Source organism: Diadema antillarum, unplaced genomic scaffold, assembly GCF_040938485.1.
Source record: "Diadema antillarum isolate AM-2024a unplaced genomic scaffold, OU_Dant_1.0 scf00000017, whole genome shotgun sequence".
NCBI lineage: Eukaryota > Metazoa > Echinodermata > Echinoidea > Diadematoida > Diadematidae > Diadema > Diadema antillarum.
The window spans coordinates 5319627-5341933 of NW_027270906.1; the positions used below are offsets into that span (position 1 = coordinate 5319627).

The 22307-nt window shown below is 40.4% G+C and overlaps 1 protein-coding gene across 1 annotated transcript; it reads left to right on the forward strand.

Moving 5' to 3' along the window:
• Positions 1–2351: 2351 nt before the first annotated feature.
• On the forward strand, positions 2352–21783 carry LOC139727405 (katanin p80 WD40 repeat-containing subunit B1-like). Its single transcript, XM_071638364.1, has 17 exons — positions 2352–2758; positions 4539–4669; positions 5606–5723; positions 7396–7496; positions 7950–8075; positions 8668–8783; positions 9797–9868; positions 10536–10740; positions 11329–11477; positions 13834–13970; positions 14470–14711; positions 15052–15144; positions 16140–16307; positions 17209–17285; positions 19782–19856; positions 20586–20699; positions 21278–21783. The coding sequence occupies exons 1-17, from the start codon at positions 2731–2733 to the stop codon at positions 21408–21410; spliced, it is 2085 nt and encodes a 694-aa protein (XP_071494465.1). The 5' UTR covers positions 2352–2730; the 3' UTR covers positions 21411–21783.
• Positions 21784–22307: the final 524 nt, after the last annotated feature.

Below are 22307 nucleotides of genomic sequence, written 5' to 3' on the forward strand. Positions count from 1 at the left end.
TTTTTTTTTTGGGGGGGGGGGGCTTTTTGGGGGGGCAAAAATGCGTTTTGCCCCACCACTTTTTGGATTGGGGGGGGGGGGGCGGCCGCCCCCCCTGCCCCCCCCCCCCCCCCCCCCACTTCCGGCGCCTATGCCCCTATCTACAGCCTCGTGTGCATGCTTTTTCTGTTTGATTGCTGAACAGACAGCGTTCATGATATTCAGAGTGTAAGATTTAATACAAGAAGACTAGTGTATTTAAATTATACCATTTTATAGGAAAATTATTCAATAATAATCTACACTAAAATATACTGCAACCTTAAACAAGTGGGACTGTTTCAACTCGTTAAAACACGCAAAAACATGCATCAAATTGCACCATTTGCAATATCAAAATGCAAAAAGTTCTTATCGTGGGAGGGGGAAACCCCCCTCCCACACCCTCCCCTCCCCCTTTGCTCGCTCCGCTCGCTCGGGTTCAGTCGCGTTCATGATATTCAGTGAAAAGAATTGATACAAGAAGTGTGTTTAATATTATACCATTTTATAGGCAAATTGTTCAATAATAATCTACACTAAAATATACTGCTACCTTAAACAAGTGGGACTGTTTCACGTCGATAAAACGCGCAAAAACATGCATCAAATTGCACCATTGCAAAATCAAAATGCAAAAAGTTCTTACCGTGGGAGGGGGAAAACCCCCCTCCCACACCCTCCCCTCCCCCCTCGCTCGCTCCGCTCGCTAGGGTTCTTTCGCGTTCATGATATTCAATGAAAAGAATTAATATAATAAGTGTATTTAAATTATACCATTTTATAGGCAAATTGTTCAATAATAATCTACACTAAAATATACTGCTATATACCTTCAAACAAGTGGGACTGTTTCACGTCGATAAAACGCGCAAAGTGACATGCATCAAATTGCACCATTTGCAATATCAAAATGCAAAAAGTTCTTATCGTGGGAGGGGGGACACCCCCCTCCCACACCCTCCCCTACCCCTTCGCTCGCTCCGCTCGCTCGGGTTCAGTCGCGTTCATGATATTCAGTGAAAAGAATTAATACAAGAAGTGTGTTTAAATTATACCATTTTATAGGCAAATTGTTCAATAATAATCTACATCAAAATAAACTGCTACCTTAAACAAGTGGGACTGTTTCACGTTTATACAACGCGCAAAAACATGCATCAAATTGCACCATTGGAAAATCAAAATGCAAAAAGTTCTTACCGTGGGAGGGGGGAAACCCCCTCCCACCCCCTCCCCTCCCCCTCGCTCGCTCCGCTCGCTAGGGTTCTTTCGCGTTCATGATATTCAATGAAAAGAATTAATACAAGAAGTGTATTTAAATTATACCATTTTATAGGCAAATTGTTCAATAATAATCTACACTAAAATATACTGCTATATACCTTAAACAAGTGGGACTGTTTCACTTCGATAAAACGCGCAAAAACATGCATCAAATTGCACCATTTGCAACATCAAAATGCAAAAAGTTCTTACCGTGGGAGGGGGGACACCCCCCTCCCACACCCTCCCCTACCCCCTCGCTCGCTCCGCTCGCTCGGGTTCAGTCGCGTTCATGATTTTCAGTGAAAAGAATTAATACAAGAAGTGTATCTAAATTATACCCTTTTATAGGCAAATTGTTCAATAATAATCTACATCAAAATAAACTGCTACCATAAACAAGTGGGACTATTTCACGTCGATAAACGCGCAAAAACATGCATCAAATTGCACCATTTACAACATCAAAATGCACAAAGTTCTTACCGTCGGAGGGGGGACACCCCCCTCCCACACCCTCCCCCCGCCCCCCCCCCCCCCCCCCTCGCTCGCTCCGCTCGCTCGGGCTCGGTCGCTCCGCTCGCTCGGGCTCGGTCGCTTCGCTCCCTCGCAGACTAACCGCCCCCCCCCCCCCCCTAAGATGAAATCCTGGCTACGCCGTTGGTTTACAGAGAAATCGCGATGTTCCCGTTCACATTTACAGACTTTTTGATTGGCTATTGATTCGCAATCACCTACGCGCCAGTTTTTACCTCGGACGGCTGTACGGTTGGCGAGTGTATTTTTTTCCCCTTTTCTTTTTTTTTTTTTGGCAGTATCTAAGTTAAGAGTAAACAAGGGAATATATGCAGTAAAGATATTTTTTTTGTTTAATACAAATGTTTAAATGACTTATCTTCTTGCGCTATCATTTTCGCTCAAGCAGTACATTTTTCATGCGTCTGAGCTATAGTCTATCGAACAGCCAGCCAGACGCGACGACGAATTGAAGAGCCCCGTAAATAGTAATAGTCGCTATGTTCAGATTATGCATTAGAACATCTTTGAGAAGAGATGGCGCTAGACGTAGTGAGTGCGTGATATGGGAGAACATACCCAGTTCCGCATGTCTTGTCAACTCATTATGAGAGGAATTGTGACATTTTTATTCGTCAAATGAGAAGAATGTGGCGAATGACATCAGTACATCAAGGGTTGACCTACAGTAAGAGCCAATAGCGCAGAAATATTGCTAGAAGTAGCAGCTGTTTTTGCTGGACGATTGGTTGTCATCTTGTCGCCCGTAACTCTGGGAGAGGCGCGCTTGTCAACCGTACTCGCAGTCAGCAACAAGTGCACAATTTGAGTCAAACCTGCTTCGGGCGAGGTAGCAGATTACTAACATTGTAGTATTACAGTCTGTAACGATATTTTCACCACGGAATCACAAATATCTGAGGGAGGACTATGACGACAAAACGAGCATGGAAACTTCGTAAGTGTGTGGTCGAAATATGTCTAAAATGTTATGTTGAATATCACCAAGTCCATTCATTCCGACATCTGGACATTAGCGATGATTAACGTTAGTTCGGTAGGGCCAGCTCAGATAGAGAGGTGTCTTTTATGTTAAGTGTAACGTTGGGCTTACGTTAGTAGGTTAGATCTTCATACAATGTAGGCCATACATAGATTTCCAGCCTAGGTATCTATGGTTGTGAAATTTTAGCAGTAAATTGGCAATAAATTGCATAGAGTCTAGAAACATGTCACTGATGTTATTCATGTTATTGTTACCGCCATACCGGGTAAATTAAGCATTGTTATGATTAGGTGTGCTACTCTATCTTTGACCGAAAGATCGGTCTGTATCTGTCCGTCGGGGAATGTTCCGTGGAGTCTGCGTCTGGCTTCACGGATCCCCTCTGTATACAGACCGAAGTCAATGATTGCGGCTCCTGTGTGGAGCAGTCGCGCACAAATCAAACGTTACGATAAACCAAATTTCAGACAGCTTTTTTACATTCAAACAAGTTTGACATGACATGACACATTATGCAGCAATATTTGGGATAAATTTCTCACATTGTGCAATCGAAATACTCACATAAACTGAGTTATAACGCAGAAATTTTATCGATATCGCAACATCGCCGTTCACGAGCAGTAAGTCGCCATTTTGAATCTGTAAGCCAATCACATGCGAGGTAAGTGTTTTAGTAAAACAGACACGTAGAAACTACCTCGCATGTGATTGGCTAAGAGATTCATAGTGTATGTTTCTGCAGTTTGAATGTGATGATGCGACAGGCTGTGTTTTACGTTGAAAATTCTACTTAAATGTTGGATTATTCATTAATCTGGTGAGTGTAATGCATTCTTAAAACGCTAATTTCACCATACAAGCTTAAATTTGCCGACCTAGGGCCGTGAATTAGACGCAATCGAGAAGGGTGAGGTACCTCACCCAATTTTTCATAGAGACAGTGATTAAGAACATCCACACAGCAATGGGTACTGATACCTTCCGTCTGTCTACGGAGGACAGCGTTAATGGCAAAAACATGAAAGAGTCCTCCGGACAGACGGATCTTTCTGTCTGCTCTATCTAGACTCTATCTAGTCTCTATCAGTCTATGTCACATGTGTTCATGTTCAATGCAAGCTAGAAAGGCAGTTGATCCTAATCATGAAAACTCAAAAAAGCAGGTGTTGATCACCTTGAGCTGCAAGTAATCAAAATGAAATCAGTGAATTGTTATGTACTATCTCAGTATCATTTAGATCCTTCCTAGTTTAGAATTGTAACGTTACATCATAAAAGCATGATAATGATTAGTGAGTGAGACAGTAGGAATTCTATAAATTTATCGGGTAAAATTTATACTGTGTGTATGCTGGCAATAAAGTTCATTCTATTGCTTTGTGACTAACGTTATTGCGCTACCAGTGCAGTACTGTGAAACCATCCCATCACTACATCACATGCTCATTGCCTTGATGCTTTGTGATTTTATGGTAAATGTCAAACTGAATTTTATGCAGTGAATGGGGCCTATGTGGATAATCTCGCCTTCAAAAACACAAGCTTTGCACAGAAGGAACATGGTACAAAGGCACAAATTGTTTACTTTCGTGTTGCAGTCAGTTGCAATTTGATGTACACGCTGGATCTCTACTACTGAATACCCGACATACATTGTACATGTATTTCTTCCCAAATAATTTGCATGCCCCACACTTGTCTCAAACATTTTGTGTTTGGATTTGTCCAGAGGAGTTGGTGGCCCACAGCAGCGATGTGAATTGCCTGGCCTTGGGCCCCAAGAGTGGCCGTGTCATGGTGACGGGAGGTGAAGACACCAAGGTCAACATGTGGGCAGTTGGCAAACAGAACTGCATCATGGTGAGTATCAGTCCGACCTTCAGATGTTCTGGCTTTATGCCCATGGTTTATTTAAGGCCACCGCACAGTACGTGTATATGACTTTGGGTTGTAGGACTGACTGACTTTGGATCCGAGATATATATCACAATATCCTCAGAATGAATATGCTTGTTTATTTCAGATCCAAGTTGGTCAGTCGTGCAACCTAAAGTTGTGTAGGGTGCGATGACCTTATAGTGCATCCATCACTTTGTTTTTCATCATGAGGTACACGTATGCTTCAAATTCTGGGCGTGTCAACTCTTCAGACAACAAGCATGATGTCAGCTCCATGGGTTCTCCATCAATCAGGATCAATGTTAGCATAGATACAATTGTGTATCCTCATGAAGTATAAATCAGAAAGAAACTATACTACTGAATTAAAGGAATCTACATGTAAGTTTTACGCTATCCTAGTAGAATCTGAACTGATGCAGAAACTCGAAAGAAATGACTAGGATGTGATGTAAATTCTTTAAATCATTTTTGTGTGTGTGTGTGTGTGTGTGGATGAAAACATATGTTTAGCATTTGTAGAATCCCTTTTAATGTGGTGTAAGAGATGAAGGTCAAACATCTGATACAGCATTTTGTCACAACAAATTTAGAATGAGATGGTACAGATGACCTGAATGGCAACTTTATACCCCAAGTCTAATGCTAATGTCTTCTGAAGGTTTAATTGATAATCATGAGCTTTCTCTGTTTACTTTACCTGAAAATACATTGTACAAGGTTTATCATCCTTAAAAGCATTTAGATTGCTTTTATTGACTGGTACTAGTTGTGAGCCCTTATGTAGTGATGAAACTTTTTGAGCTTTCAAAATTTTGAACACATTTTGCAAATCTTATCTATGTTTCACTTTGGAAAAGTTAATCAATTGATCAAATGTGATCGTATTCTTCACAGAGTTTATCTGGACACACATCGCCAATAGAGAGCGTGAAGTTCAACAGCAGCGAGGAGCTTGTCATAGCCGGCTCAAGGTCAGGAACTATGAAGATCTGGGACTTGGAGCCAGCAAAAAGTAAGTCACAAAAACTCTGTGCAGTTCCATTGTAATGACAAGGTTTTATGAAGTATTGGTTGCTTGTCAGTTTCTTCACAAATTTCAGCAGTAATTTAACAATTTGTGTCAAATTTGGTTTCACAGCGATGAACAAAAAAGTCAGTCCGTATATATGTGACATGTTTGACAGTTTCGTTTTGTATACACTATGTAGAAGTCTTGTGGAATGTACATTTTGTTTGTTTTGCAAAAATTCCTGTCAACTTGCTGTTATTTTTGCATGTAATGCTTCTTGTATAGTGATTCATCTTTATCCCCCCCCCCTTAAAGGCATAATTTACCATTTGCAGATGAAACAAAATCTCAGCTTTAGTGCTTCAAAATAGTTTTGAAATGTGAGTTAGGGATAGAAACAACCAATGTAAAAAATCAAATCATTATAATTAATGTCAAGTATTGTTAAATATACAAAATGTAAACAATAGTTTTTATAAAAATGTTTGTAGACTAAACCATCTACAGTTAAGGTTTAATGAGAAACTAGTACATCGCATTTTATTTCAGGCTTTATTGCGGTTTTGTAATACAACTGACCGTTACACATGCATCAAATGGGATAACTCGAAAATTTTTAAAGTCACTGCTCCAAATGGGAAACAATGCTTTTAACCCTAACTTACCGGGGGGGGGGGGGGGGGGGGGCATAATGGCCCCCCCCCCCTCGACAAATTCCGCGACCATTCCGGTGCGCAAAATTTTTTGACTGCGCCGCTCACTGACTTTTTACTTTCAAGTCTCGCGCAACTTTTGAGACCAAATTTGTCGCGCCCAGGCATACCGTTCCGAAGCCACGCCCCTTCAAAAAAATTTCGTCAACCCAAAAATTGCTCAAAAACGTGATTTTGTGTACGAAGTCAATACAAATTGTGTTTTTTCAATTTATTCACATAAAAATTCATATTTTTAATTTCAATGGCTGAAATCAATTTATTTTAGTATAATTATGCTTCAAAAAATGTTTAGTACAAATGAAAAAAACAAAACAAAAGGTCGAAAAAACACAGAAATACATAAAGAATTGATAAAACAATTAAAAACATAAAAAATTAGATTTGATACTGAATTTTTTTTAATGCACAAATGTTCGAAATGTCAATAGGAATATTTACACCAAAAATCAACATTCCATAAGCTTTTATGAGCCAATTACAGACGAAAATGCTGTTTTTTGCATATATTTGCATAATTAATTAACTTACAAGAGAAAATGCAATTTTTTTGAAAATTTAACTTATTAGTCTTGTAGATTACATCTGGCTTTATGTTCATGCAAAATTTTGCGGCGATCGCGTGATCAACAGCCGAGATCTGAAGGGGGGCCATAATGGCCCCCCCCCCCCCCCAGGAATTCAAGCTCGCTATCTAAATAGCCCAGTAAGTTAGGGTTAAGAAATAACAACAACAAACAAACAAAGGCAAAACAAAGGACAAAAACAAAATTTGCATGACTGATTGATAGGAACTCAGAATCCCCCCCCCCCCCCCAAAAAAAAAAAAAAAAAAAAATGTTTGTTTTCAACCATAATTATCATCTGTCATACCTATTTGATTTCCGAGGATATGAAAGAGCATTATATCTTGTTGGTGCTTTATCGCATTTTCCTCTCTCTTTCTCTCTCTCTCTGTGCAGTCGTCAGAACCCTAACAGGCCACAAGAGCAGCATAACATGTACAGATTTCCATCCCTATGGTGAATTTGTAGCGTCGGGATCCATGGACACAAATATCAAGGTAAATTGGGCGTCTTTGACCCTGACCTCACAAGCATGCTATGGTACAAGTTTCTTTTCAAAATTCTGATCTAGATAAAAAAGAGTATTATTTTGAAAGGGTGAAAGTGAATACACTTTTGTAAGTTTCTGTTTGTGTATGCTTATGTGTTTGGTGATGGGCATTAGTTTCTTATTAAGTATGATATTGTCATTGATAATTACAAAGTGAAGTACAGTAAAAAAAAAAAAATAGATAGATAAATACTTGTATAAGATATATGGCATTTCTTTCTAAATTTGATTATCCTCTCTTTTGATATTTCCAGCCAAGCATTTGCTCTCTATTATGACTCCAGATTGTCAGAGACACCCTTCTGAATGAATTTTCACGTTGGAGTCAAAAGATTTGAGACGTCAGACCACTAACATTGATATGTGCTATGTATTCCCCAAATTTCGACTTCCGTTCTAGCTCTGGGATGTACGGAGAAAAGGCTGCATTTATACCTACAAGGGTCACGGCAATCAGGTCAACATGATAAAGTTCAGTCCGGATGGGAAGTGGCTGGTGTCGGCAAGCGCAGATAAAACAATTAAGGTGAGATTGAGGCCAAAACTCTGCATTGTAGTGACACTGGGAATTTTCTTGTGATGAGCTCAGAGTAACATTTTAATCAACAGCTTTCCTAACCTACTTTTCCTATATGAAAACTACATCTTATATTCTTGAAAGAACTTCCCATGAGACCTATACATTGCATGATGTTTTAAGCAGACTTTAATGACCTAAAATGTAGGTGTTTGTCTGACTCTAAACCATTAATAAAGATGAATTAACTTCGATTAAAACAATAAAAAGATCAGACTGGTCTAATGTCTGTTGTAGAAAAGTCACCGATTGTTATTAGTCAAACACATTCATAACATAATTCCTCCACTTTTTCCTGTGTTGTAGTAGGCCTTAATATGACACACTGGAAAAGGATAGGCGATTGTTCAAACTGTGTGTGTGTTTACAAAACACTTTGATGTTCAAGTATGCACACTGAGATTGACAGGTTAGACCTTTCAAAATGAATGGATTGAACTAAAGAAATAGAGCGATGTGTTGCAATTCTCGTAACACCCCGATGGAGTCGAATTATGTTTAGACATGAGATGACAGTTTATCCCTGATTCTCCGTCTGTAGCTGTGGGATCTGACCATGGGCAAGATGTTTCAGGAATTCAAGAACCACAGGGGAAGTGTGACGTGCATCGAGTTCCATCCCAATGAGTTTCTGCTAGCCTCGGGCAGTGCAGACAGGTATGTTGTTTGTTTTGTTTTGTTTTTCTCTTTAAAAGGGAAGGATTTCTTTCCCATCAAAATTATGACAGAACATTGACGGATTAAAGGGATGGTATGGCATCGGTGGAGATGAGGATTGGGCTCTTAACTTTCTGTGAGATACCAAGAAACCACTTATGAAATAGTACAGAGCATACCATTCTAAGAGGCATTCAAAGGTTATTTGATGAATATCGGTTTTGGAATTGCGGAGACATCCAGAAACAAAGTAAAACAAAGTGATTGTGATAAAAGTTGGGTCCCACCTTTTATACGATCGCTCTGTTTTGGATATCTCAGCCATTTTGAAACCAATTTTCATCAAATAAACATCAAATCCCTCTTGGAATTATATGCTCTTTCATATTTCATAGGAAGTAATTCATTATTTCAACAGAAAATGTCAGAAAAGAGAAGTTAGGTCTCAACCAAAACTTTACGATCCCTTTAATCCTTAAACTGTTATTGTGAAATCAAAGAAGAAACTTTTGAGACCAGTTACATATTTGAAAGGAATTTCTGAGGCAATACAGACTAACAGGGGCACTATCCGGAAAATACATTAAGAGCTAATCAACTTGGTACTCTCAGTAGCATTGTGATGGTAGGGGTAAAGTTCTGTAAAGTTGATATCACAATACATGCAAGTAAAGTTGAAAGTCAACAGCTTTTACTTTGTTTGCACTAACTCAAGAAATGTTAAATATGTCATCTAACTTGGGTTGCAAGTCTAAAAATACATGTAGCACGGCCAATTTTAAAGTTTCAGCGTTTGAAGTCAGTATTTTAAAGCTCAACAGGCAAATTTAGTAGACCTCAATTTGTCACAGTAGATATACTTTAATACGACATCTCATGACATGAGATGTATTACTCGTGAAGACAAAATCCTGCTATGCAGCTAAAATTCCTGAATATGTGGAAATATGTCACTCAATTTTGATGACAATGGTTGTATTGCCCTATTACCTTTTGTAAAATTTCATCCACAGAACTGTTCAATTCTGGGACCTTGAGACGTTCCAGCTCGTAAGCTCCACCAGTCCTGGTGCCAGTACTGTAAGGTAAGACCTGGTCCTTGAATGCCACATCATGATGGATGATTTTAGTTGAATCCTGAAAAGGAATTGCCAAGTTCTGAATTATAAGTATATCATACAGGAAGGCATACTTCTTTATCCTTTCATTTTCTATACGTTTATGTATTAATTATGTTGATCTGTTTGTATCTTTTATGAAGTTGTCTGTATATCTACTATGCATATGTCTTGATTTTGTATTCAGTATGCAGCATTAGATTAATCTAGGTATTACAGTGAGGTGCACAAATGGCAAAAATGCTTTGCTAAAAAGAAAATGTAAAATAATTGTGGTTACATGATAGAATACTGTTATGCTGTTATTTCCGCGTACAGATATTTTTGTGAATGAGGAGGTCACAGACATTTTTGTGAGATGTTGTTTTTGGGAATTAATGCTGATGCTAACGTAAATGCACTATTCCTCCAGCACATGGAGACATTTCGCATGTTGTTAAATTTGCGATCCAACTGTGATTCATGAAATTTGCGAAAATTAAACCCTCACGAAAATAACAGCTTATACAGTATGACAGTGATGGATATATGTACACATGTTGGTGTATTAGAATATTCAGGTTTCTAGGCCTGATAATCCCCAATTCTTTTCTCAACCCACTATTGCTTATGAATGCCCTTTCCCTCGATGAAGGTCAATATCATTCCATCCGGAGGGCAGCTACCTGTTCTGTGGCAGCCAGGACATGCTGCATGTGTTTGGCTGGGAGCCCATCCGCTGCTTCGACACCTTCTCCATGGGCTGGGGCCGGGTGGCTGACTCGGTGGTCGCCTCCACGCAGCTCATCGGCGCCTCCTACAATTCCACCAACGTCTCCGTTTACGTCGCAGATCTTTCAGTAAGGCAATCTCCAATACCGGTGAAGTGTATTGAAAAAGAAGAAGGTTGTTGTCGTGGTGATGGTGGTACATGTACAATGGTTGTATACAGTGTTGATAATACCTTAAAATCAATTGAATGTGAACATAAGAGAACGCATTTCATTTGTATGAGTGTTTTTGAATCCAAGAATCTTAAACTCATTTTCTGCCCAAGTTACACAGGCAATTGCAAGTGTTTTGGTCTTCTAGTAATTGATTCTAGAATGGAATCATTTGCTCATCCTACTAAAGCAATGTGATAACAAATAATAAGCAAGATAATAATTAACACAAAACTAAAAAAAAAATCTGTTCACTGATTGTAGTCCATATGTGAATTTATGCTGTTGCTACATGTATCACCATTTTGATAGTCAGCAAAATGAAAAACATGCAAAACTCAGTTCACTCGGCCAAATGCCTAAAATGTATTATAAACAGTATGTAAAGGCTAATACAGTTTTTGTTGAAATGCTGCAGTGTCAGCCAACAGGCCTTTAATACGTTAAGTGGTTTTTATTTTTCTTATTGATGTATGTGCTTGTTTATTTGTTTGTTATTAACAGAGAATGAGTACTACAGGGCTAGCGCAAGAGCCCCAGAGTCAGGCCAGTGAGGTGCCTGCTGGGGATGATGTTCCTCCCAAGCCCCTGACAGCCAGTGGCAGGAAAAACTTTGTCCGCGAAAGACCGCATACCACGTCCAGCAAACAGAGGTGATTATTTCTTCTCCTTTCCCCTTCTTTTAATTCACTGGAGCAGGCTCACGTAAGCTGTTGCGATCGTTCATTGTCCATCATACAATGTGCATGAACTTTTAACATTTTCAGCTTCGTCTTGAAAACCCAGTGACAGATTTTCACCAAACTTGGCAGGTATTATCCCTAGAGTGATAGGATGTCGAGTAGTTCAAATTGTCTCCATGCAGAATGTGTGGCGGGTAAACTTGCGATACTCAAGTGAGTACAAGACCCCCAGGGTGTCTTGTTTGATTTCATCTCACCCCTTATTACCCTGCAATGTACAAGCTGGGCTTGTGACATTACAGTGCATTCCGAATAAAATACATTTTGTCTACTTATGAGGTGTCCTCCCCCCTCCACCCTCCCCCCTCCACCCTCCCCCCTCCACCCTCCCCCTTCCACCCTCCCCCCTCCTCCTTTTTTTACCCTCATAATGTGCCCAGTATTCCTTACCACAGTTTGGTTTGAATTCCTTCCTGACTCTTTGTAGCAACAGTGGCTTTGAAAATACAGACTGTATAACCACATGAAATTAATGACCAAAAAAAGGGAATAAATACAAACCTTTGTCATTTTTGGGTTTGTTTGCCCAGAAACTTCATATTTGTCCACAACTGCCAAACTTTATGTTGATAGGGGAAAAGATGGAATACCTGTAATTCATGTTTTCCTTGATAATAAAAAGATACAATCTAATGTTAGTGGGTTCCATATCACCATCTTCAGCATTTTAAAAGCTGATGAGTCACCTTTACTTGTTGAATTAAGTCACTTAGAATTTGTTAAATACAGAGTTTTTTCTGCTAAAATATGAAATAACATCTGGGGGGGGGGGGTGTTTCATCAACGTTTGTCAGCGCTGACAATTTCAGCAAAATCCTTGGTTTTGATTGGCTGAGATGCTCTGGTCACTGACTGTTACTATGGTGATTCAAGTTGTCAGCGCTGACAAATGTTGATGAAACACCCCCCAGAACATCTTTCATATCAACCAGTAGGAGCAAGTGCTGGTCCCATAAACCATGAAGGTTCCTACAGGCTTTGGGTTTCCATTTCTTCATCATGCTCACCATCTTTACCCTATGTCGTTTTTGTCGAGCCCACCGGAGGTGAGGGGAGACTAAGGGATACTAAGGGATCGCCTGCGGCGTCTGTCCGTCTGTCGTCCGTCCGTCCGTCCGTTGTCCGTCCAGCCGTCCGTCGTCCGTCCGGCCGTCGTCTGTCCGTAACGCTATAAAAACTTGAATAACTCTGTACTCTGGGCTTCAATTTGAATCAAGCTTGGAGGGAAGAGTGGTCATACAAAGTTTTACCTTTAACCAAGTATGAAGGTCACCTCAAGGTTAAAGGTCACAGGCAGGGGTCAATGAACTTTTAGGGCCCAATGTTAAGTTTTTAGGGCACGTTTCGATTATTTGCCATAACTTTTGATCCGTAAGTGTATTTGTGACCAAACTTGGATGGTAGATGTACCTTGGGGAGTTGATGGTCACCGCAAGGTCAAAGGTCACGGGCAGGGGTCAATGAACTTTTAGGGCGTGTTTCGATTATGGACCATAACTTTTGATCCGTAAGTGTATTTGTGACCAAACTGGGATGGTACATGTACCTTGGGGAGTTAATGGTCACCACAAGGTCAAAGGTCACAGACCGGGGTCAATGAACTTTTAGGGCCCAATGTTAAGTTTTTAGGGCACGTTTCGATTATGGGTCATAACTTTTGATCCATAAGTCCGTTTGTGACTAAACTTGGGTGGTAGATGTCCCTCGGGGAGTTGATGGTCACCACAAGGTCAAAGGTCGCAGGCAGGGGTCAATAAACTTTTAGGGCCCAATGTTAAGTTTTAGGGCGCAATGTTAAGTTTTAGGGCGCGTTTCGATTATGGACCATAACTTTTGATCCGTAAGTGTATTTGTGACCAAACTTGGATGGTAGATGTACCTTGGGGAGTTGATGGTCACCACAAGGTCAAAGGTCTCGGACAGGGGTCAATGAACTTTTAGGGCCCAATGTTAAGTTTTTAGGGCGAGTTTTGATTATGGGTCATAACTTTAGATCCGTAAGTCTATTTGTGACTAAACTTGGATGGTAGATATACCTTGGGGAGTTGATGGTCACCACAAGGTCAAAGGTCACAGGCAGGGGTCAATGAATTTTTAGGGCCCAATGTACTGTGCATTTAATTATGACTCCTAACTTTTGATCCATAGGTCCATTTGTGAACAAAATAAAAAAAGAGGTGTTGTACGTTTGTGGGCGAGACACATTATGGCACTTGCCTTGTTCAATTTGTGTTTTTGTTATGTTTCATGGGTACTCTTCCAAAAGGCAACCGGACGTGAAGTCAGAACCAGAGAGACAGTCTCCGACACAAGACGAGGGAAAAGACGACGACTCCACATCGACTGCCGACATCAGGGACCCAGAGAATTATGCAAAAATCTTCAGCCCTAAGTCTAGGATAGGTAAGTACCGCAGACAGAATAAGCCAACAATTAAGGATGTCTTAGAGGGAAAATAAGTGTATTGGAATATTGGGCTGCTGCAAAATAGAGCGGGTAGAGAGTTTTTGTTGTGTTTGTCTGTACATAGGAGCATGCTTGCACACACTATGCATTATTTTTCATTGAGTGGCATTTAGTGCCATTGGGCATGCTCACAAAATGAGAAGAGAAAAAGGTTAAATTCTTGATGATGTTGACCTGCTAGAAGTACATATTTTATGGTTGGAAACTGTCTGCAATACTCCTGACTTATCTGCACAGAAAATTTGATTACGGAGACAGAATCATCACTTACAGAATCGATTTTAAAAAAAGTGGAGGGTCAAGATACTTGTAGGGTTGGATGTCAGACAAGTTAAACCAATAGTACTATTTCTTTCTCCTTTTTGTTTTTGTTTTTTGTGTTTTTTGTTTTCCTAACGGTGATATTCCTTCAAACCTGTGAATGTTGACATCACAGACCGCTCACCTGAGAGGAAAGCGCAACCATTCCCGGCACCGCTGGATGTTCCCGGCGCCTCAGAACCACCACCGCCCTCATCCCGCCCATCCCAGCCACAGCCTGCAGCGCTGCAGCCACAAGCCGCCGTGGCACCGGCCAACAAAGCACCGTCACCGCCAGGGGATGACTGGCAGCCTGTGCACGCCAAGCAGGCACCGAGCCGAACACCTGCAGCAACCAAGCCGGTACCAGCTAAGGAGGTGAATGTGAAATTCATCACTTTCTGATTCTTAGTATCATGTTCATCATTGTGCACGTTTTTAGGCATCTATTGTCTTCACAATGATCTCATATTCACACATGTTCAACATTTCAGGGTCTGTGAAGTCATTTCATGCCAGGTTTCATGCTTGCTGTTTACTTCAAAGTTCAGCTCCTCCACACAAATACATCAATTTTCTCTTTCTATCAGAAACATGTTTTGCCTTTGATAGTACATACAGATGATTCTGTGTAAACACAGTCTGCAATTGTATCATTTGCATGGAAGAAAGGAATGCGCCTATAATGTCAACTGTTTCTTTCATAATTCTCATCCAGGCACCTCCGACCAAGATGCCAGAACCTGCCTCCACCATCATACCCTCGGACAGGAACAAGCCAGCAAACCTTGACATGAATGCATTCCTACCGGTGAGAACTCCCTAAACACCATTTCCCAATGTCGTTGATATATGAAATGCTCACCATTCACTTGCAAAATGCAAAATATTTGCAAAATCATTGAATTTTGAATTAAAATGAAATGCAGCGTTGCTGCTAGAGCTAGCTGCCAAGTGTCCCTGGTTCTGTGGGAAACTTCTTGATACTTTAAATGGGAAATTTTCATGATGATGACAATTTTCGCACATTTCACACATCCAGAAACTAGTGCGAAAAGGAAGCACGTGAATATTTTTTGCTTGCCATCTGTTCCAGTACTGGATGTCGTGATTACGCAGAATAAAAAACGTGCCAAACTCAGCTTACCCAACTGAGTGCGAAAAATTACTCACACAAAAATAATCACTTTTACAATAATTTATGCAGTCAACTCAGTGTAAGTCTTCAGGGCGTATGTCAAGTAATAAGCTAATTGTCAATGAAATAAAAAGTCCCAATTAACATTCATTGCCTTACGTATGTTTACATTCCTCTGTAGATGCAGAAGCAGAACGTCACCTATAAAGTCAGTGCATTTTCCCCAGTCCCGTTATGTTTGACTTTGATATGCAGAGTTGACAGTATATCTCTTCCCGCCCTGGCAACACGATATAAAAACCTTCCTGATTTTGGAATTATTTCTGCGTATTGAGGTGCATGCCTGTAACTCACAAGTTTCTCCTTAGTAGTGCTTTATTATTCAGTAGGGGTTAATGTGGTCATGAATGATAATATGTGAAGCAGATCTCAAAAGGCCCTCACACTGTCGCACTCAGCTGGGCTCATGTCGCACGCCTGTTATCCCCATCGTACAGCAAGAGGGCCTTGTCAAAAGGCTAGCTTGTGCCATGCATTGCAGAAATACCAAGTCCAAGCCTCAAGTGGCTGTAGATTCTGTCTTACTACAGTGTATTTCTGGTAGACGCCGTATGAAATGGGCACTTCATCAGCCTTTTGCGTACACGTGTCATTGCATTTTGCAGCAGCACCAGGCCCAAGCCCCCGGTGGCCCGGCCCCGACGAGCCGGAGGCAGAACGATGCAGAGAGGATGGAGAGTCTACGAAAGGGCCACAGCTCCATGTGCCAGGTTCTGTCCAGTAGGCACCGCAACCTGGACGTCATCAGGGCCATTTGGTCAGCGGGAGACGTCAAGGTGAGTTGGCTCATGTCATTTCTTTGGTCTTATCGTATACCGTAATGAATCCAGACCTCCCAACCACTCTGAATTTGGAGGAAAGAATCTGAATTTTTATCATTTCCAGCTCTTCTTTTGACAGCAGATTCTTATTTTTCTTTACAATTTTAATGCTCACTTGTGCTCTTTCTTCGTGCTTCTGAGCCAAAGTATTCCTATTTTTCAGTTAGAAAGGTTGGAATGTCTGTTTATCAACATTAAAGAGAAATTTGTAATTAAGATGGAACAAAGTACAAAACAACAACAAAAAACTAAAAAACAAGACAAGAAAGTTCAGGAATATAGTGTTCTGCATGTTTTCACAAATGTTCAGATATTGTTCCTGATCAACAAATACTAATCTGATGATATGTTGTCGTCATTGGCTCACAAATTTCCTGTTTGTTGAAACCCTATTCAGTATTATCGTACATCGTACTTGTCTTCTTTGAAATGAATTTTAAAAGAAAAAGAAACAAGTGTCCATCCTTTGCATCAACTGGTTCTTGCTGCCTATTTGTTCAATATCTCTCTATCAGAGTTGCTCAGTGCTGGAGTAGTAAACTATGATGATTTTGATCCATGTACTCTTGATATAATGTGTGTATTTTCAGGGGATTTGCATTTTTGCAGGAATTCCAAGTGCCATTTTGACATTAACATCCATAGTTTTGAGAATTGAAAAAAAATTATACACAGTCTACAGACATGAATCTGTCTGTGGATATCGTAGACATTCAGGGGCAATTTGTGTATCTGATCCCTTGTGAATGATTTGGCTGCCTCATTTTAGGAACGTTTATTATTCATTTGTCATTGTCGTGTGTCTGTTCGTATATTTATGGTTAAAGAAAAGAAATACTTGTGCTTTAATCTTCAGACATCCATTGAGTCTGCAGTCAACATGAAGGACCAAGCTATTCTGGTTGATCTTCTCAACATCATGCTACTCAAGAAGTAAGTTGACCCTCCTGTCATCATACCTAATTGAAGTCAGATGATCGTTTAGATACACTTCCCTCAGTTTTCATATAGTAATCAGTATTTTGTTTGTCATTTTTATGCCTCCGCCAACGAAGTGGCCGGAGGCATTATGTTTTCGGGTCGTCCGTCCGTCCGTACGTACATCCGTCCGTCCGTCCGTCCGTCCGTTCATCCGTCCGTTCATCCGTCCATACGTACGTCCGTCCCGTTTTGTTTTTGTTGATATCTCAAGAACTGTGTGGTGGTTTTACATCAAACTTGGTATGAGGGTATATCCTGGGGGGATAATACTTTGTTTGGATTGTAGGGTCATGGGGTCAAAGGTCAAAGGTCACAGGTTATTTTGTGAAAAAAAGGTTGAAAATTCATGTTTTTCTCCATATCTCGCAAATGGTTCAAGGTATCTTCATGGAACTTAGTACATATGTTTGTTCCAATGGGCAGTGATTATCTAGGGAAGTTGGGGGTCATGGTTCAAAGGTCATGGTTCAAAGGTCAAGGTCAACTCCTCAAAATATCACTACTTTCCTTATATCTATGCAGTGCCTGAAGGTTTGTTTTTTTTTAACTTGATGTATACATGTATTACCCAATATATGTTCTGTGGGAAGTTTCTTGCCAAAAGGTCAAAGGTCAAAGGTCAAATGAAAGTGCTGAATTGCACTTTTTGTCCCCGCCGAACGAGTTCGAGCAGGGGACTATGAAACGGGCTCCATACGTGTGTGTGTCTGTGCGTCCGTCCGTGCGTCCGTGTGTGATCAAAATGTTCAATTTGCTACTTCTCTGTCATTTATGAGCCAATTTTGATTCTGTTTGCTTTATATGATAGCACTACATGGGAGCTTTGAAACTTCTACACAGAATTTCAGTTGTGACCTTTGACCTTGACCTTTGACCTATATTGTACATTTTGCTACAAAATGCTACTCCTTCGCCATTTCTAACCCGATTTCGATTCCATTTGCTTTATGTGATGGCACTAGGTGAGGGCTTCAAAACTTCTACTCAGAATTTTGACCTTTGACTTCTTTGACCTTTGACCTTGATTTTTGACCTATATTGTACATTTTGCTACAAAATGCTACTCCTTCGCCATTTCTAACCCGATTTCGATTCCGTTTGCTTTATGTGATGGCACTAGGTGAGGGCTTCAAAACTTCTACACAGAATTTTGACTTTTGACTTCTTTGACCTTTGACCTTGATTTTTGACCTATATTGTACATTTTGCTACAAAATGCTACTCCTTCGCCATTTCTAACCCGATTTCGATTCCGTTTGCTTTATGTGATGGCACTAGGTGAGGGCTTCAAAACTTCTACACAGAATGTTGACCTTTGACCTTGATTTTTGACCTAGCTTGTACATTTTGCTACAAAATGCTACTCCTTCGCCATTTCTAACCCGATTTCGATTCCATTTGATTATGTGATGGCACTAGGTGAGGGCTTCAAAACTTCTACACAGAATTTTGACCTTTGACTTCTTTGACCTTTGACCTTGATTGTTGACTTATATTGCACATTTTGCTACAAAATGCTACTTCCGGCGGGGACATATATTACACACCGCGTAATTTCTACTTTTCCTTGTTCCTCCATATCTCAAAAGTAACTCAAGGTATCATCATGAAACTTACATATTTATGCATGTTCAACCTAACAGTGATTCTCTTTGGAACTGTGAGGTCAAAGGTCAAAGGCCAGGTTTAGATAATGCTATTTTCCCATTTGATACTGAAATTATACTTTTTCTCAATACCTTGAAAATTACTCAATGCATAAACTTATAAAAGGGTCAAAAGTCAAGTAAAAATCATCAGTTCCCCAAATACCTGCACTCTGACATTTTAATCATTCATCCAATTGAACCTAGTTCTAGGAAAGTGAACATTCAGTACATTTGTGTCAAACCTGTCATTTTGATATTTTGCCAATTGTGTGAAACTGTCATCACACATTGTCAAGACATTGTACTATAGACCTATTAGGAGAACCATGCATTATGGCGGAGGCATATCAGTCGCCGTAGCGATATATCTAATTTTTCTTGTATTTCTTTCTTTCTGTCTTTATATCTTTATTTGTTTTTGTTACTGTGCCATTTCATTCATGTACTTGAAATTTGATTATTAACTTTGTGAATACCATTTTGCGTAGATGCTGAAACTCTTTCAGTATGAATTGTAACAGTAGTTCAGTTGCTTGTTCCCTAATTTTGTGATATTGAATTTGGTGTAGTTCTTGCACTTGTCACTTTTGTCACTTCAATTTAAAGAATGTATGCAATCATTCCTGTAAATCATTCTTGATAAATATTTGTTTGTGAAATCTGAGGACATAATTGAATGCTGTAATTTGTAGATAGTTTTCTGGTAGAGTGCACATATCCATATACCTCTATTTATATTTGATGACAAAAGTATACATTGAAAAGTCTTGTTTCATGTTTTCTGTCTCTGCCTCTGTAGATCATTATGGAACCTAGATATATGTGTGGTCGTTCTCCCCAAACTGAAGGAGCTGCTTACAAGTAAATACGAAAAGTAAGAAACAGATTCACTTTCTGCTGGCTGTATCATTCTAGAATGTCATATTGACTGTGCTCACGTTTCCTGAAATGTGCTTATGCTTTCGGGCGAGGATCTTTTCACCATTTGCACAGAGATGTGAGCAGGTGTTCAGAAGTCATTCAAAGGGGAAAGAAAATACGGAGTACATTTTACATTACTCTATGAATGAGATGTGTGCTGTTGCGTGAATGTTTAAGCACTACAGTGTGAAAGTGTTTGTGTAATACCTTCACTAGGTTCAGTTGATGTGTGTAAAATAATCATCTGCTTGTACCTATTAAAATGATGTGAATCAAGCGAGGTAGCAATAAACATGACCATCTCAAAAGTGTCACCTTTATTCATTCAAACTCCTGAAAATGGTATTAACGATGATCATAATGATTATGGCTAAACAAACATACTTTTTGTTTTTCCGTGTCAGATTAAAATGAAAACACTGAACATGTAATGATCATGGCTCTACGAAGGTAATTTTCTTTTTCCTTGTCAGATGAATAAGAAAGGCACTGTACATTCGTGCATCTAAATTTACCGTACTGTTTGAAATGAAAGTCACAGACACTGTTTCAACAAAATGTGGCAGCTGCTATGTCTGTTCAGCTGCTTGCAGATACTCACTGCCTCTGCACGGGTAGTTGTGCAAAGTTTAATACGTTGGCTCACAAATAACCTACCGCCTCTCCTATTCTTGGTATCCAGCTATGTACAAACGTCGTGTGCCTGTCTGAAGCTGGTACTGAGAAATTTTACCAACCTCATCAACCAGAACATCAAGTGTCCACCGTCGGGAGTGGACATCACGAGGGAAGAGAGGTAAGTGGACACTACTCTTTCTACTGGTCAACAAAGCTGTCCTTCTATCGTGACCTCCCTGGTTTAAGGCCCCTGGCAGTAAGGGTTGAGCCCCTTGGTATCAAGGCTCTCTATCTTCAATGCCTTGTCCTTCAGAGAGAACTATCAGGGGTGGTATGGTGGTTGGTTACTTTACAAGCATTCATTGTTTCCTCTGTGGCAAGTAACACAAATAGAATAACAATTCATTTCAAATCCACTTTAGTAATCAGGATGTAATGTTGTGTTTTAATAGCCATACAGATGTAGCATTGATCATCGTAATAAGTATGCATTTGATCAAAATGATGATGATGATATTGATATTACTACTACTACTACTATTACTACTACTACTGCCACTACTACTACTACTACTACTACTACTACTACTACTACTTCTATTACTACTGCTACTACTACCACGGCAACAACTACGTACAACTACTACTTCTACTACACTACTACTACTGCTACTGCTAAGTATGTCTTTGATGCTCATCAGCAGATACAGTCAATCCCCGACCCTCTCTCTCCCACCCCCACCCCCTCTCTCTCAGGTACAGGAAGTGCAGCAAGTGCTACACCTACTTGATCGCTGTCCGTGGCACCGTGGAGGACAAGCAGCACGTGGCTGGCAAGCTGGGCAGCACCTTCCGGGAGCTACACCTCCTACTTGCCCAGCTGGAATAGATTGGGCTCGTCACAGGACTGCCGGCGTCCCCGCACCTCTCCCTTCCCCCAAATCAAATGGGGTGTAGGGGGCGTAAGGGGGAAACCCTGTCAGAGCAGAGAGGCTCCAGAAAGACTGGTCTTTTGGATGGCAAAAGAAATGTTCTGAGCTGCGGCAGGAGTCGCTAGGAACATTTTCTTGGATTATTGATGCCGTGTGAAGAGTGAATTCTTGGTCCGTGATCGCTTTTGCATGGACTCCAGTGTCTGTCTCGGGGAAAACCATGTGGAATATTGTTGCACCACCTGAGTGACGTTATTAGCACCAAGAGCATTTTTTTTCTTCCCCCCCCCCCCATTCTGCTGTCCATTAATGTTTTTAATGTCCAGCACATTGCATCATGTTTCTCGAGCTCGCGTTGCCATGGCAACCCAGGATGAGAGTGGATGATATTATCTAAATGCAGTCACTCCCTGAAAAATGTCTAGAGATCCAGAAAACTAAATGTCTGAGAAACAGAGCAAAAATTTGTCTTAACCCGTTGAAGACTAGGTCCGAGTATACTCGGGCAAGTGTCTATGGGGAAATGCATGTTGTAGCAAAATCAGCCTGTCCTCAACGGGTTAAGCTTCAGAGATATGACGTTCTCTGCCATCATTTTGATTGTCATACAGTGAGTGCATTTGAAAACTGGAGTCCCAAGTCACAACTCCCTGTCCATTTCTTGTCTAGTTGTGTTGTTTGCATTTTTGTTTTCTTGTTGATATCCATAGCTGCAGCCAAGTTTTAGGCAACCTCTTGCCTTCCTCTGCATCCCTTGTTAAACAGCTGCTGCATGTAAGTACTTCACTTGTACTGGCAAAAACATGCAAGGTGATCTTACTATTCTCAGAAGATACTGTTAGACTGACTTACAG

What these genes read in the sequence shown, in the direction of transcription:
- LOC139727405 (XM_071638364.1), top strand. Translation starts at nt 2,731, where the DNA reads ATGACGACAAAACGAGCATGGAAACTTC. An exon ending in CCATGGACACAAATATCAAG is followed by an intron (nt 7,497 to 7,949) that starts GTAAATTGGGCG and finishes CTTCCGTTCTAG; the next exon opens with CTCTGGGATGTACGGAGAAA. An exon ending in TTTACGTCGCAGATCTTTCA is followed by an intron (nt 10,741 to 11,328) that starts GTAAGGCAATCT and finishes TGTTATTAACAG; the next exon opens with AGAATGAGTACTACAGGGCT.